This window comes from Lepidochelys kempii, chromosome 6 (assembly GCF_965140265.1).
Source record: "Lepidochelys kempii isolate rLepKem1 chromosome 6, rLepKem1.hap2, whole genome shotgun sequence".
NCBI lineage: Eukaryota > Metazoa > Chordata > Testudines > Cheloniidae > Lepidochelys > Lepidochelys kempii.
In genome coordinates this window covers 124,600,239-124,617,846 of record NC_133261.1, presented here as the reverse complement: position 1 = coordinate 124,617,846, position 17,608 = coordinate 124,600,239, and the positions used below count along the sequence as shown (strand labels likewise).

Genomic DNA, 17,608 nt, shown 5'->3' with positions numbered 1-17,608 from the left:
TAACTCTAGTCTTGAGAGCCGAACTCCAGGCAAACACTTTTTAGAAGGTTTGTGTTCAAAGTTCAAATAAATCTGAATTTAAATGGCCAACCTGTGCCAGCTGCAAGGTTTGAGAAGATAAATAATTATTTTATATTCAACAGTAATGTTTACGAAAACAATAACAATGAAAGGAAACCATCAGAAACTATGTTAACTCTGTTTTTCTGTTTCTAGCTTAAAAAAGAGAGAGAACATTTGGAAAGCGAACTAGAAAAGGCAGAAATAGAGCGATCCACTTACGTTTCAGAAGTCAGAGAGGTAAACATAACTGAGAAAACAACATTCCTTTTTCTTTTCTGTGGTAATAAGTCAATTGGCATAATGATAGAACCCTTAACTATCAGAGTTGAGGACATGGTGCTTGTGACTTTTGGGTAGATGGACACATTAATAACGGAGCAGAAGACAAACAGGCATCCTAAGGAGACAAATCCTAAAAACTCTAAACTTCATTTCAGCTCAAAGATCTGTTGACTGAATTGCAGAAAAAACTTGATGATTCATATTCTGAAGCAGTAAGACAAAATGAAGAGTTAAATTTGGTAAGAAACGTGTTCTCCAGTGGGCTCAAATTATGCTTATATGGAGAAACCATTCCAAATCCTGTCTGTCTGCTAACCTCTTCAGCTTGGTGTTTTTGTCCATTGCAATATCATTTTTGTAGTATGACTTTTACAGTTTGTCTTTCTCTGCTCCTAACTATAGCATGACTGGTTCTTTAGAAAAGTCTTAAGCCTTAAGATTTTCATACTTCAGTGAGCTTTTTCAGGATCGGTGTTTCATGTAATTTAGACAAACAAGTGTAGCTGCATGTAGGAGACTTTTGAATTACCAAAAACGTGTGTGCGCCAATCAACTTAACATAGAAAACCACCTTGGGCTTTCTTCCAAAGATATCTAGAACACAAACACTACACATAAACACGAAGGAGAAGAATACGGAGCACCCACCATAATTTGAGTTGTGAAAGTACAGAGGGAAGAACTCTGTGCATACACAAATCGGCCCAAACTTCTCTGGTTTGTTCCTATTGCTCAGTCACTTATTGTTGCTCTGAAATAGCTGAGTGGGTACTGGCATATAAATGTGTACCAGGCTGCATTTTGATTTTGAACACGGACAGATAACTAATGCTGCCACTGGTAGGTTTTTCAAAGTGGAGCTGGATGAACCCAGGTCTGGCCTGCTGCTCCATATACATATTTTCCAGTGTGAAGGTTAATCTAACTCCGATACCTCCCCGCTCCTAGTCTCCATGCCCGTTTTGAGTGTTAGCTAGGATGGTAAACCCAGCATTAATTTCCCCAAGCTGGATTGCAGTATCATGCTGACCAGCCTTAACAGATGCAAAACTGGTCTGGGTTAAGCCTTCTTTAGGTTTGGGTTTTTTAAACTTCTTGAGATAAGTAGTTCTAGAAGCGAAGTGAGGCTGTTGGTAGCATGCAGACACTCTTCCAGCTCTCAGCTGTTACCTCCCCATGCTGGTGTCACCACTCTGAATACTCTGGGAGGTTTCTGATTACCTGGTTTTACATGTGTAGTGCCCTCTCTGTTTGGGTTTACCTTCCAATCCTGGCTTGTAAGAACCACATTGACAACTGCAACCTCCTCCCTGGAGAGCAAAAATTTACTTTATTACTGTGCAAACTGCCTAATGTCCGAAGGAAACAGACCTTAAAAAGTGAACATTGCCTTTGCTTAAAGAAATGCACATCTTAACAGGGCTGTTATAAACACTGCGGGATTCACAGTCACGGTTCTGCCTGTCTGACCGTTTGAATATCGCCGGCAAAGTTCACCCCTTGGTCTACAGCTGCGACCATTTAAAAATCCCAGCTTCTTAGCAAGGTAGCCAAACTACTACAGACCAAAGCTGCTGTCTTGGTGAAGTCTGTAGGGGGCGTTATCATCCCGTCACTCTCCCTGCTGCATGTTCACGTGCAATGAGGTAGCAAACGGACTGTACTTCTCGCGTACAAAATGTACAGGAATATTCTCCTGTTTGGATGGGTTTGCAGCAGATGAGTTTGAGGAAGAGACGGTGAAATTCACAAGAATTCTGCATTTGGAGGACCCTTACTGTTCTTTGTAATCCCCTGCTAGTTCCCAGGAAGAGTGAGCGAACATGCCTGTAACCTGACATACACAATCTGCAGTATATTGCACAGCCTATTTTAGTAGAGAGGCGACGGTTTGCTCTGAGCTAGTAATATATTGTGGCAATCTCCTCAACTCTGGATGTTTGCTGTGAACTAAGTCAAACATCAGCCTTTTTTGGTATGAACTTTTCTTACTGGCAGTGTCGCTTAAAGTTGAAACCATGGGCAGTTGTCACACCGACTCTAACCCCGTCTCTGTAGTCTGTAGCGTGTGTTGCTTGCATTTAACTTTACAGATTCAATCTCTTCCTTGGCTCTCCTTGTAAATCTTGTAACACATGTTGACTAATCCCCTGTGTGCAGTAATTGTTAGTCATTTTTTTTCCCTTCTGCAATCAACGATGCACTGGATTAATCCAAGAAGGATACTAATTAAAAAAGAGCCTCACTCTTTTTTTCTATTTTACAGCTGAAAACACAGTTAAATGATACGCTAGCAAAACTTAAAATTGATCAAAGTGAGAGGCAGAAAGTAGCTGGCGACTTGCCTAAGGTAAGGGGAGCTATTTAATAGATGCAGATTAAGGTATTATAAAAGCTTGACTTTTTTTTTCTTTTTTTTTTTAACCAGGCACTAATAACATCTGTAGTTCTGTTGTGCTAAAATACAAGCTGACTATAAAATTTTGAACTGAATGTTTGTGGAGTGGGATTGTAAATTCTAGGGCCCAAATTCTGATTTCCAGACAGCGGTACTGTATATGGCGTTGGAGAGCGGACGCACTATTTGACTAAGATACATATCTGCTTACTTGAGAATAGAACAGGGTCAGAAGGAAACTACTGAAAAACTGTATAGCCAGTGATTGCTCTGCTTCAAACTGTGTTCTGTTCGTTAGAGTTCATGCTGATGTAAATGTAATAGATATGCACTTAACAGTAAGCATTTGCAGTAGTGAGTTAAACAGGCATGCATATACAGCGTGTATCACTGGAATAGACCCTATAATATTACAAGATGTAGAAAACAAAAATATCTGCATGAGATCAGTGATTCTTTACCAGCAATTGTTGCAACATGTGTTTTGCAGTGGGGATAACCTAAGATGGGTGAGAAACGCAGGTGTTGCTAATCAATATATAAATTGATCTCACATCGAGGGGATCAATACTTGGATTTGGAGAAGCTTCGCTTGGTGCACTTTATGCCACCTTTCTGTCACTCTCAGTCCTGGGGCTGGCTGGTTGTTTGCTTTAGATTGTGTTGGTGTATAACTTCTCCACAGAGGTTGTTGCAAAGGCCTGGGATTACTGGAGCGCAGTGCCCTCCAACCGCCCCACTGTCGCTCCTGTTCAGCTTGGAGGATGAGATGGGGGTGCATGAGGCCGGTTGTGTCACTCTTCCATGCCAAGGGAACGTTTAGCTTCTCATTTAGGGCAGCTTTAATGCCCTTCTATGCTGTGGGAGAAGTGCAACAGCAAGAGTATACTAGCATAGGGCAGGTTCTAGCCCTTATTTCCCAAGCCCACACGGATATAACACTTTTGCTCTTCTTGTTCTGCTGAAGAAGCTTTTCCAGTTGTAAGGCCAGTCTTTTAATCCTGGGAAGTTTCATATGACACTTCAGTGTGTTCCACTGACATCCTGATGTAAAGAACAGCTCTTATCGGTAACATTTAAAGGTGTGTGTGTGTTCTCTCTACCGCTACTCTGAGGGTTGTAGATGATGATTTGGATTACTGTAGCCGTAGGAGCGCTAGCCTTGCACCAGGATCCCTCTGTGTTAAGTACTGTACCAACAGAACAAAGATGGTCCCTGCCCCAAAGAGCTTACAATTTCAGACGAGACAATAGGTGGGCACAGACAGATGGGAGAGTTCAAGGTATCAATGAGACTGTGTAGGTGAGCATGGACGGCAGTGGTTTCGGCACCAGAGCCGAACGGTTAGGTTTTTTGTAGGCATCATGGAAAAAGTGAGTTCTAAGGAGGGTTTGAAAGACCCTGATGAGGTAGCTTTGCAGATGGTTTATGGGGAAGCTTCTCCTAAGAGTAAGGAGCAGTGTGGGCGAAAGCACAAAGGTGCTTGTTTGTAAATTTAACAAGTGGGTGATGGAGGCTGGGGTCAACATCTTGATAGTGAATGATAGGCCTTGAAAATGAAGACGAGTAGCTTAGATTTGCTGTGATAGAGAAGGTAGAACCAGTGGAGGGGTGCAAAGAGAGGGGTCATATGGTCAAAATGACTGGCTAGGAAAATGATCTTTGCAGCAGCATTCAGAATGGACTGCGTTTGTCAAGGTCGCAGAGAAGCATGTTGCGGTAATCGAGATGAGAGTCTGGATGGTAGTTTTTGCTGAGTGGATAGACAGGAAAGGCCGTTATCTTAGTGACGTTATGCAGAAAAAATCGGCAAGATTTAGACCTTGCCAGGATAGGAGAACTTGGAGGTCCTAGTTGAAGATGACATCCAGGTTGTGAGTCTGAGTGACAGGGAGGATGGTGGTGGTGTTCCAGTGATTGAGAGGAGAAAGCAGGGAGGCCTTGGTGGGGAAGACTGAAAGCTCTGAGCTTCAGCTAATGGCCAGATATCCACGAGGAGATATCAGACACACCAGGCTTTTAGTTTGGACAGATGAAGATGTCTTTAGTAGAGGTAGGTCTGCAAGCCAGCGTTGTTGGTAGGGTGGACATTGCAATAGGAGAGAGGGGCAAAAGACTACAGCAGCTCTGCTTTCTGGGTGCAGGGATACGTTAAAAAGATATCAGTGGCCTTATTTAACACTTTCTAAGATGCAAGAATACCAAAACAAGTGATGGCGCGGTAACCATAATGTATGGTCTGACTGCGGTGGTTAATTCCCACAGTAATGGCAATAAAGCCATGCCATCCTAGAGGATTTTTATTGTATTCTGCATAAATGGCAGATACATGAATTGGGTTTCCGATGCTTATTCAAGTTAGTTTAATGTGAAAGACTATCTGTTGTTCAACTTTTTTCCTAAGCTTGACACAATTGCCCACTAGCATAACTTTCACATGTAGCCAGCCTGACATGCAAAATACCTGATTGTAAGAAGACGCATCAATCTCAGTGAATGGCGTGGTCCCCTGAGCGAACATGGCATAAAACAGATTTTCTCCAGAACACTTATTTCCTGTGTGTCTAACATTAGGAGTTAAACAGGCGGTTTGCTTTCCATCCTTTAATTGCTGCCTCTGTTTTTCCCTACAGGCCCAAGAGTCACTGGCATCTCTTGAGAGAGAAATAGGAAAAGCTGCCGGGGATGCCAACGTTATTGAGAACAGCGATGGTTCCTCAGAGCCAGTGAGTCTGTCTCCAGGGCCAATTCAAGGCTTATGCAAAGTGTTAACTCTGAGAAATGAGCTGTAGCTGCAGAACATACAATAGTCCACTGGCCCTGAAATTGGGTCAGGAGATTTTCCTAGCATAGAAAAATGTCAGAAGTGCTTCCTCCTTGAGCTGTGTCCTCTCAATGCTCAGGATCACAAGGGTGTTTACACTTGGGCTCGGCTGGTATTTGCACCATGACCCCCTTATCTTTCAAGTTCACCTTTTGGGGGTGGGGCTGGAGGGTTGACTTATGAGCCAGGGTTTTCAAAATGGAAATAAAATTGGCTTGGTTCTTCGGGTGCAGGCAGGGGGGAAGAGTTTTAACAGCGCTTCTCCCTCATTAACGAACACTTAAAAATGATCTTCCTGTAACTACATAAGCTTCAAACATTCAGCATTTGATGGCACTCTGAAGCATGTAATTCCACATGGAGACTGGCACCTTGTCCTGCCTCAGTATTGCAACACGCATGCTTAACCCCTTCAGTCAGAGCCATATGAACCATGGGGAAGAGCGCATCAGCCCACTGAAAGTGTCTTAGTCCCTCTTTAGCCAATGCCGTGCCACTGGGAGCATGATGACCCTGGTCCAGTGTGGCAGCAGAATCTCGTTGGTCTGCATTTCAGTAAGCAGTGATCCTGAGAATCCCTTTGCCTGCAGTGTGGTGGCTTTCTGGAGCGTGGGTCCATTTTGCGATTCTCGTCTGCGATAGCAGTACATTGAAAGGTTACAGCTGAAATACTTTGTTGGCTACAGAGTTGGACAACCAACATCAAGCTGTGAATGTCTGTGAAGGCCTGACTTGGCTAAACATCTTGGATGCCTAACGTGAGCCCAAATGTACCATGGTTGTGCATGCAAATTGGGCTAAAGAGCTTAACCATGTCAGGGGACTTCAGACTTCTCAGTAGCTACATTATGTCGAAGGGTGGAAGAAATGTCATACTTGGAGGGAGGGAGCTGCAGATGTTGATGGGAGAAGCAATTTCAGTTGACTCCATTTTGCTACTGAAGGTAAAAGTGAGTTCAGAAACCTCATGGAGCAGAGTTCTCTACAGAGCACTAGAGAAGAATCCTTGCTCTGCAGTTATTCGATGCAATGAATGCCAGAGTAGAAAGCAATCAGTCATTGACACTGCTTGGCTCTTGCATCACAAGCTACAGAGCCTGCAGCCAAAGACACATCCGGTCCCATGAAGCTATTTAAGGTTCAGGACTGGGAAGTTCCCTTGTGATACAGAGAGTTTGCAAACATACAGAGATGTCAAGCAAACAAGTCAGGAGATTGTCATGTTCCACGCAGAGGCCATAACTGCCAGTTCCACTGAGGCAGGATCGTCTTTGCTCTGCAAGTTCTGAATTATGGTTACTTAACTAAAAAGGAAACTACACCGGAACCATTGCACATTTAAACTCATTGCTTCATTGTTGTAACACATGGCTCACTTTGAGGCATCTTTGAAGCCATCCCTGAGCACTAGGGCCATGCCAGGTCTGAATTCACAGATAGGACCTGTGTGAGTTCTAATAGTGCACAGACATCTGGACACTTTCTTACCTAGTGAATACACTGATTTGAAAGCACAGTTGCAGTCTTACCCATTTCTAATCTCTGAATCCTAACCTAAAACCCTACCTCAGCGCCAACTACTTGAAGTGTCCTGTGTAGTCTGTGACGGAAAGTAAGCACTGGGCTTGCTGTCTGCCTGGACAGGAAGATGAGAGCTGCAGACACACGTAGGATGGGAGTTTTCTGTGGCTCCTTTTCCAACATCTTTTTATCGGAGGGCTTTTTAGAGAGTGTACAAGGGTCAAATACTGCTTCCTCCCCTCCAGGGAGAGCTGAGTGCAGGGGAGTTGGTGGTGGCAGGCTATGGGAAGCTTGCAGCGAGGGAGTGGTCAGCACGGATTCCCCCCTCTTCACCAGCTGCGGAGGAGAGAATGATGGTGGATGCGCCAGTCAGAATCTTTTCTTCCTGGTGGTGGAGAATTGAGTGGCGGGAGGGCATAGCAGCAAGAGTATTGCAACCCTGAAATTGTAACTGTGGCAGTGTTGGGTTGAGCCCAAGTCTAAGTGGGGGAGCTGGGATTTGGTCCCAAGAGGTCTGAATAATACAAGAGTTATAGCTGGTCCCTCTTAGTGAAACTAAATTATACAATGAATATGAAAGGAAGAGAAGCAGACAGAATAAGAGTGAGAGAGAAGAGCTCTCCACTGGAGGAGAAGAGGTGTAAGAGCCAATTAAAAACAGCATTTACCTATTACCATAAGAGAGGAGTAGTCCCAGTTGTTCATTATTGTGTAATCCATATGTTGTGCTCTCGTATGCAGCTGTCAGTTAATTCTGTGGCTCATTAATTTGCTAGACTTAAAGTCAAACTTGCAATCATACTTATTTATCCATGTTAAACACTTGAGATAATGCTGAGGTTCAACATACATAGATTTTAATTGTCTGATCCCTTATAGTGGCTACTTTATTTAATATAGATTCCCAGTTATTTTTACAGTAGAGAAACATGTTTGCAGATCTTACTGTGCAAACGTAGCCCTCACACATTCTTACCAACCTACGTGTCTTAGACTAGCTGGGACACCAAGACAGTGCTGGGAGGCTTGATTTTAGTGTCCTTCGCTGATTTTTGATGCATCCAGCCATAATCTTAGCCCAATGGGATACGTATTTTTTTTTTCCCGTGATCACTTTCCGCCTTTTAAGATGACTTATGTTTTGGACAAACCATTTACTAAAGCTGTATATTTTAAGATGTGATTTTTACAAAAACCTTGCTCTTCAGTAGATTATCTAGTGGTGGTTGAACTAGTTCTGATACCATAGGATGAGGATCTCTTGGAAACCACATCTTAATATTCAACACCTCTAAAAGTGGTTCTGTCTGAATCTGTAATTGTAATTTTTCCATAACTATTATGGTGGGTTTTTCAGAAGTACTAAGCATTGGTCTAACTCTGTCCCCACTGAAGTCAATGGCAAAATTGCTAATGATTTGGTCAGAGCAGAGTTAAGCGAATGCTGAACACTTTTGAAAATTTCACTCAAAGTGCCTTTCTCTGTTCCAGCTGAGGATTAGAATAATTTCATTCACTGAGGTCAGGTTTTTTTAACTTGTGGATACTTGCAAATGAAAGCTCCTCCAGCGTCTTCCAGAGTTTACTGAGCTGAGTGAAAATAGTAACATCTCAAGTTTTTTGTATGATGGGCTTATGTGGAATCGTCTGGTGAAAGGAATAAATATTTGCAGTCTAAATAGGGGTTTATATCGTGTTTGGTTCTAGTTTTGCCTGAGCAAGTTTGTCTTCTGGAATCCAGGATAAATGGATAGTGAAGTTCAAAAACCAAGGGCATGTAATCTATTTATGCAAAATATGAATTTTGGATAAATAAGTAGTGCGGACTCTATTTTGAGTGCATCAGGAGAGTGACCTCTTTCTCGATCTTGCTAGATTTTATAGTCCTCTCTTCCAGCTGTCTGAGAACCTTATTCACTTTATATCCAATTATTTTAAAATGTGGTGAGTGCAGAGAAGTAAACCAAATGGAATCAAAGTCAGTCCATAGATTCTACCCAGGGCTGGAGTAAGAAACCACCCATGGAGGCAGAAGGAGTGTGAGAGCAGCTAGCCAGCAGGCTTTCAGAGCCAGAATCGGAGTGCTCTCTCTTCCATCAGTGACTAATCTGAGAGGCTAATAATAGGCCAGCTTTCTGCTCTTGGGACTAGACCTGTGCGCCATCTCCAGCAAATAGGAGCTGGAGCTTTGTGCCCCAGGGTATGACCACCATTATATGCTGTTAATAACAAGATCCATATGGAAACCCAACTCTTTATAAAATGCATTGGTGCCTTGTATGCCAGCTTGTGGGGAAGGGCAGGGAGACATCACCTAATGTAAACTAGAAAACCATTTCCTCTGCCCCTCCCACCCATCCCTAGGGGCACGTCAATGAGAAATACACATGTACATCACTCCTCCAAGCTGCCAGTTCAGTCCTTCTGGACACAGTTGGGTACAGACTGACTTGCCTCACTCGAGGTAGCTGCTATCATCATTCTGTCATATTGCTGCATTCTGTCTCCCCTGGCTAACCATGCTGTCTCAGCCCCCAATAAACATGTCTCATGGGGTGCGTCCTGTACTCTGATCAGATATTCAGTCAGACCTCCCGGTTATTTGGTGCTAAGCTGCCAACAGTCAGACACTGACGAACCGTGGCTACCCCACTGCAAGTATAAGTCCCGAATCAACGGACCCTTCGCTTTCTCCAGTGTTCTGTGTGGAGAGACCCCTATTGTCAGAGTTGCACGGTGTATACCAATGTATAAGAAGGCCTCATTTTGGATTGAGAATCTAGTTCTGGTCTCTCAGTAATTCACTTGTAAATGAGCTATTAATGATTCTTTTTTTTTCCCCCTCCTGTTTCAGGAATTGACTGAAAAAAGACTAAACCTGGCAGTGAGTCTATGCCAGGATGTAGGACACCTCAAGAAGTTGGTTGTGTCAATAAGTCAAATGCTCTCAAAGGGAAAAGAACACTATCAACTAGTAGGTAGGAAATGGATTCTTTAGTTGTAACCAGGGGTATGTCTACACTGCAGTAAGACACCCACAGCCGGCCCATGTCAGCTGAATCAGGCTCGTGGGCTCGGGCTGTGGGGCTATAAAACTGCAATGTAGCTGTCCGGGCTGGGGCTAGAGCCCGAACTGTGGCACTCCACCATGGGGGAGGGTCTGGGCGTCTACGCTGCAGTTTTATAGGCCCACAGCCCGAGCCCCACGACCCTGATTAGCTGACGTGGGCCGGCTGTGGGTGTCTTAACCTGGGTATGTCTACACTGCAATATCTGTCTCAGATAAGCGTTCTCTAACTTCATGACAGGTGGGTTTTAACAAGTATGGCATCGGTTAAGTCTGATGTTTTAGAGAGATTCTGTCAAAAGCTTCTAAGGGGGTACCAGACCTGTTCTTACTCCTTTCTTGATCCCTCCTCCATTCAGCCTTCTCGGATCTCAGCCTTTCCTGCTCCTCTTTCTAGGCTTGAGAGCTCACTGGCTGGTTGTGATGTGACAATCAAACTTCTTTTTTTCTTTGACAGATGATTATCTCTTCCACACAGCAGTCTTGTTTGCTTCCATAGTGTCTGCGGCAGTGCAAAAGATCATACACACTGATGTATCTTTGGAATGGGTATAAAAATAAGCGAGTGAGATTTTACTGAGCGTGCAGTGGAAGTATGGAATAGTCACTGTGATATGAAATAGCAGTTTCAGGCTGGGAGCATAGTGACACCTGTTTGTGTTGTTGGGTTTGCATGCTTTAATTCAAAGCTACCTTTTAAAAACCAGGGGCCTTCCATAGCTGACCACCTAGTGGACAAGGTTGGACAAGCCTGAGGTGTTGGAACCTTCTTACAGAACCCATCAGACTTGAGACAGCTAAAAGTTAGAGAGATGGAGGACTGTGAAGGCCGCAGGCTGAATGGAAAAAACTACTATATAGCAGACTAAACAGAGTTTGAGGTTCAGTCGATAAGAATTAGGCATTCGTTTTTAGGTCGTGAACACGGGGAAGGTTCAGTGAAGTTAGTGTCTGAGCTGTCCCACCCTTGTATTTAGAACAGGTACTTTCTTCTTCCTCCTCTTAGCGTCCATGGTTTTATCTCAATGGCTTCTGTCTTCTGAGGGGTCAGGAAACTCCAGTTTCTCCAAAGCTGCTTTGTACCTTGGGTAACGAGGCATTATAAACAATAGATCACTTTTTGCTATCATCCTCCCAACCTATTGGGCTTTGGCCTCTGTACTGTCCTGGAGTTCACTACCGAGGTGACCACTAGCCCGGTCTTCGGGATGACCTGCTCAACTAATGTTTGCTGTACATGAATTTCTTTGAGCAGTGATTCTTTGTAAACTCCTTGGCTTAAGTGGATTTTTTTTCTTTCTCTTGCAGAATGAAGTCACAGGGGAATCATTAATTTGAGGATAGCAGAAGGCATTGTATTATATTTTGCCAAATTAAAGCCTTATTTATGTTTTCACCCTTTCTACTTCGTCAAACACTGAACAGAGTTTTGTCTTTTCTAATTCTTGTTAGACTACTGATTTAAAGAAGAAAAACTCTGTAGACACCTCCAGAATTTAGTTTTATAATAAAAATTGTTTGGATAATTAGACCTCTACATTCCTGGAGATATGGTAAATGTATAATCTTTTATCTTTTATTTTGCTCAGTAAAACTTGTTCAGAAAAATCCAGCGGGGAAATGACGACAATGGAATAAATATAACATTTTAATACTGATGTTGTACACTGTTTTACTTAGATACATTTTGGGAGTAGCTGCCTCTGACTTCAGCCTCAAGTAAACACTCCTTTTTTGGTTGCTAATGTAATCGGTTTTTGTAATGGTGTCAGCAATTAAAGGGATGCTTATTATTCAGAAAGTGCATCTGTTTTTATTGACTTATTGGCATTGCCAGGAAAGTTCCATGCCTTCCTCCCTGGAGGAATAGCACCAGGCTATATTGAGTGCTGGTGGTGGTCTGTCTCTGGTACAAGGCCCAGACTGCTCCCTTCAGAGGTCTCCTCCAAATAGACAATACAACACAAACTGGGAGACTTTATGAATAGAGCCCTGCAAATCTGCAAGTATCTGCTTTATATCCGCAGATATCCGTGGACCATTTCTGCAGATAACAGTGCGGATGTGGATACAAATGTTGTATCCGTGCAGGCCTCTGAGGATAAGAGCTGGGTGGGCAGCTGTGAGGAACCCCGGCATGGATCCTCCACCTGCCCTGGTTGGGAGGTCTGGGGGGGCAGGGACACTGGGCAGGGGGCAGCTTGGGCCACATGCCCAGGGCAGGTGGAGGGTCCACCGTGGCTCCCCATAGCTGTCAGTGTGGCTCTCTCCAACCTGGCTCCGGCAGCCCGACCAGGGTAAGAGCTGGGTGGGCAGTTGTGGGGAGCCGCAGCAGACCCTCCACCTGCCCTGGCTGGGGGACCTGGGCAGCTCCACAGGTCTCCCCATTCCCTCCAGCCAGGCCAGCGTGGAGCCCAGCCAGGGAGCTTGGGGGAGCCATGGCAGACTCACAGGACTCTACTTATGAAGGTTTTTTTCTCTGATGGTCTTGGGGGAAAAAGATGCTGTTTTTAAAAATTCTTATCTCTGTTCATAAGAACATAAAAACGGCCATACTGGGTCAGACCAAAGGTCCATCTAGCCCAGTATCCTGTCATCTGACAGTGGCCAATGCCAGGTGCCCAAGAGGGAATGAACAGAACAGGTAACCATCAAGTGATCCATCCCCTGTCACCCATTACCAATTTCTGGCGAACAGAGGCTAGGGACACCATCCCTGCCCAGCCTGGCTAATATCCATTGATGGACCTATCCTCCATGAATTTATCTAGTTCTTTTTTAAACCCTGTTACAGTCTTGGCTTTCTCAACATCCTCTGGCAAGGAGTTCCACAGGTTGACTGTGCGTTGTGTGAAGAAATACTTCCTTTTATTTGTTTTAAACCTGCTGCCTATTGGGGTTAGTCATTCACTTAAAAGCAAAGTTGCAGGAAAATAGCATGGGATGAATTTGGGGGGCGGGGAGGGAGCCTACCAGAGAATTTGACACGGTCTATTTCACAGAACTCTGTAAATGTTCTGTTCAGATGGATTGTGTTCATTGGCAACGTTGGCTTAAAATGTGTAATTAACAGTCTCTTGATGGTAAAGTTCTTGGTCAGTGTCTACACAAGCTTGCTGCCCCTTCCCCTTGAACTCTTGCACTGGGAGTGACTGAAGTGATTTCAACAAAGTGGCCACCTGGAGCGCTAAGTTCAAATGTTCGTTGTGATGTAAAGTTCAATATCGCTTCCGTTCGTTCATGGCGACGTGCTTCGAACTCTCAGGTTCTGTCTGCGCTGCAGCTGGGGGTGTCATTTCCAGCGCGGGTAGGCAAACTCATGTTGCAGTGGACGTAGCGGCGGTGGCCCGCCCTGCCCCCCTGGTTCTGAGCTCTGGCTGCTGGCCTGAGCTGCTGCCAGTGCCTCGGTGTCCATGCTGCTGTTTTCAGCAAGCTAGCAGGAGTCTCTCTTTCCCCGGGCTGGGAATCGAACCCCCCTGCTGCAGCCACACCCCCCAGCTGCTGGCCTGAGCATGGCATGCAAGTTCCCCTACAAGTCCAGCCTTCTAGGAGCCCGAAGGGCGTGTCTATCTTACCTGCTGGATTGATGGGCCGCGATCGATCCAGCGGGGGTGGATTTATCGCGTCTAGTCTAGACGTGATAAATCGACCACCGAGCGCTCTCCCGTCGATCCAGTACTCCACCGGAGCGAGAGGCGGAGTCGACGGGCGAGCGTCAGCAGTCGATCTACGGCAGTGAAGACACCGCGGTGAGTAGATCTAAGTACGTCGACTTCAGCTACGTTAGTCACGTAGCTGACGTTGCGTAACTTAGATCGATTCCCCCCCCCGCCCCACAGTGTAAACCAGACCGAACGTTGCTAGCGCACAGGGCGGCTCATAAACATCCGAAATCTGAACTTCCAGCGGAAGGAAGAACGTGCTGGTATTTGACTGACAAGGGGCTTCGGTGGCAGCTTCTCCACCGAGCAGATCTGGCAATAGCCCATGTGGAATAAGAAAATTCTTCTGTCTGTAGCGATGGGGAGTGGAGAAATCCTTCCTTAGCTATACACTGAGATGAGATGGCCCCTTTGCCCTTTCATGAGCTTCTGTTTTTTTAAAGAGAGCATGTCTATATGAATCCAGTAATGCAGGCGGACGTAGGTAGCCTTGTCAACAATCGTAACTGACCAGGAGCATCTCACTTTGCTTAATTTCCAGTAGCACATCCTAATATTATAATCTGCAAGAAGATGAATAACCAATTGGGAACTGATGTGACGTCATTATGGAAGCTCGAAATGGGTCAGCAAAGTTTAGCCTGACAGAGCTTTGTGCTCTTTTCTTTCCCTGGCCACGTGGGATTATTCCCTGAGGTTCATTCGCTGATACTTCCTCCAGTCTAGTGTAACAGAAATGGGAGCTTCTCACATGGGCTCATTGTTTTCCTGCTGCTTGTCTATTAAATGCAAGTCCTGTCCTGAGCTGCCCTAGCAAAACCATTCAGGGCAGAGTGCTAAATCACAATGTTGATAGAATACTCATCTGTTTCAGTGTCAGGGGCTTGGTTTACTGACTACACTTGGCATGCATTTTGAAGACTCACCTGTTCCTTGGAAACACCTTCCTTCGTTACCTGCAAGACTGAAATGTGCAGTGGGGAGGGGGACCCCTATAAAGTCAATACTTTTTTTTTTTTAATCACCTTTTGATCTTGGTAAAAATAGCCTTCTTCCAAGGGTGTGGGTGTCGATGGAACTGAACATAAGGAAAGTGCAAGATCAGGAAAAACCTCTCTATTAATGCAACTGTTTGCAAGCTTTTTATGATGGATTTTCCCTCCCCCAAGCCCATTTCTGACAGCTCGCCCCCCTGTGTCTTTGACATAGCTTACGGCATCTCACATGCCCTTAATGGAGTCTGAGCTCTTCTTTGGTCTGACACATTTGTGCTGCATTTCTCTTTCTCTTCCAGACGCCTGATTCGGTCTCCAGTGGCTCAAACAGGTTGGTAGCGCCGTCCTCCTGCTTTCTCCGCTGAAGGCTTATTGAAGGGCCGAAGTGAGCAAAATCCTCCTCCCCCTCTTGTCCTTTCAGGGGACCATGTTTTCTAGGGCTCTACCCCTGGAATGGGACCCATCCACCAAGCTCCTTCCCTAGTCTATTCATTCCCCCTGCCCCATCATGCTGGGAGTAGGCCAAGCAGAAAGCTGAGAGTTCAGAAAGGCTGTTTTCCTCCTTTTAATCGCCTCTGATTTCCCCCCTCCCCACCCCACAGCTGCTACAAACCCCATTCCCCTTGTTTCAAGTGGGGGGTAGCCGGGATGGGGAAGGTGAGCTCAGAGCCTCCATCATCTGCACTGCTGGTGGAATGGCAGCACGTGCAGCTGCATCTGCTGAGTCCCCAAATGTTCCTCCGACAGGCTGAAAACCACTGGCTTAACCTACTTCAGATGCATGCTAGCAGCTCCAAGCCTGGCAGCATGAGAGAAGAGGGAGGTGGGTGACCCGGCATGAGCATCGCAGACACTGAGTGGTGCTGATGTGTGGCTTTGCCCACCCCCCTCAGAGCCCATTCCTTCTGTCGAGGATGCAGCATTCCAGAGCAGACCCTTCCAAAGCCTGCCTTGACCCTGCCTCCTGGTTAGCTGGAGCTCAGCTAGCTTCTTTGCTGAGCTCGGCAATGGCCAAGGGTGGGCATCCTGCAGTGGGAAAAGAGAGGGCCAGGTAAGGTCACGCCGAATATCCCAAAATGCTTGCACTGCAGAGGGACTGAAGGTCACTTGCTTACAGAGGAAATACACTTGGAAGCACTAATTCCACTGAAGGAGCTGAGGTGCTTTGATTTACTGATCTCTATAAGCAGTAGCTTCTGGAGAAGCACAAGGGGTTGTAAACCTGTGTGGGACTCGTGGTAACAATTTCAAGCAGTCTGGTGGTCTCTGTAGGCGAGAGGGTGCTGGGCACGCAACAGAACTGGGGATGACTCTGGGTACAGGGCTGCAGAAGGCGGGGAGGAACTGCAGCACTGTTAACCTGCCATTCAAAGTGAAAGTGTGGTCAGGCTGCTAATCACTGTGGGCTGTATTACATTCTCCATGAAATCCACCATCTCAGCTCCGTGCTTTGGGAAGCGTGCACAGTTCCTTGCTCATCCCAGCTGGTTAAAGCAGCTGGCACTTACAAGAGACTTTGTTTTAGCATCAGGACAGGCACATGGTTTGTAAAGATACCAGCTCTCCAGTCCCTCCCAAACAACCAATCAAGCCAGCATCTCAGTTTAAAGGGTCCTGAATCCTGTCATTCCCTTTATTGGGTCTCCATGTCTGAAATCTCAGTTTTCTCTAGAGAATCTGTTCTGGGACAAGAGGCTGGTCATTCCGTAGCAGCCGGCTTTCCATCACAATTTGAGGAGCTGTTTGCTCGAGTCTTGTTCCTGTGTGATTAAAACTGGATGCATCTGTTAATCTTGGGGAACTCACAAAATAAAGGCTAAATCCAGGTGCTTATTTTAGGATTAAGGTTTTACACTAAATTTTAAAAACTGCATCTCATTGCCTGGGTACCCTACGGGCACCGTCTGTGGAAACAACTTCATGAAGGAGAAGAACAGTAAGCTGCCAGTAACTGCTATTTCTTGACCCTTGGCTTCATGTATTTGTGTTGTCAGGCCACGTGCCTAGTCAAAATTGAGGTTGCTGGGGCTGGCCCTCTTCCTGTACAGAAGCAGATTTGGTGGGTTTGGATTTTTCATGAGATGTTCTTATGGTTCTCATTGTTTCAGTTCCCCTCTGCTTTGGGAATAAAGAATCGACGTAGAAGCATCTTTGTTCCATGTAGCTAATGGCTAGGGAAGACTCTAGAGAGGGCTGCACTGCTTGGAATTGGATACGTCTCATAAGAGTTAATTGTAAGTGTTCATTACTTCAGCCGAGCATTGAGAGAGCCCCTGATGATGGCTAATGATGCCTGAGGGATCTTCAGCTAGGGGGACATGAGAGATGTCATGAGTCCTTCTGTTTTGGAGAACTAGCCCTCCATTACTAACCTCGCTTATTCAGTTTTTAACCTAATCCTGGAATTTGGTGGCTAGTAAGTGTCATCACCTAAACTTGAGATTCTAGCTTGGGGACTGGGCAGTAAGACCAAAACCACCTGCCCTGGGCTGTAGGGACCATTGGAGGTAATATTAAAAATAAAGGTTTCAGAGTAGCAGCGTGTTGGTCTGTATCCGCAAAAAGAAAAGGAGTACTTGTGGCACCTTAGAGACGAACCAATTTATTTGAGCATAAGCTTTCGTGAGCTACAGCTCACTTCCTCGGACGCATTCAGTGGAAAAAATAAAGTGACCAGAATCCCATCCGAAGGCATTACTGAGCCTCACCACATCTTCCCCCTGCTTTTCCCAACCTACCACCACTGCAGCATGCGGCTCTAGACTGAGCTTCAGCCAGCTTGCTGTCGTCCATGC

General features: G+C 45.4%; 1 protein-coding gene across 10 annotated transcripts in view; it reads left to right on the top strand.

Moving 5' to 3' along the window:
* KTN1 (kinectin 1) overlaps window positions 1-11,957 on the top strand; it is a 111,799-nt gene extending 99,842 nt beyond the window's left edge. For 6 of the 10 annotated variants that reach the window (XM_073350031.1, XM_073350028.1, XM_073350036.1 and 3 more), the window contains 6 exons: window positions 217-300; window positions 501-584; window positions 2,612-2,695; window positions 5,378-5,470; window positions 9,944-10,067; window positions 11,465-11,957. In XM_073350031.1, the coding sequence (XP_073206132.1) occupies window positions 217-300; window positions 501-584; window positions 2,612-2,695; window positions 5,378-5,470; window positions 9,944-10,067; window positions 11,465-11,469 (474 nt within the window). In that variant the 3' untranslated portion in view covers window positions 11,470-11,957. The remainder of the gene's footprint in view (window positions 1-216; window positions 301-500; window positions 585-2,611; window positions 2,696-5,377; window positions 5,471-9,943; window positions 10,068-11,464) is intronic. The other 4 variants (XM_073350037.1, XM_073350035.1, XM_073350034.1 and 1 more) reach the window with 1 other exon arrangement.
* The last annotated feature ends 5,651 nt before the right edge of the window (window positions 11,958-17,608 follow it).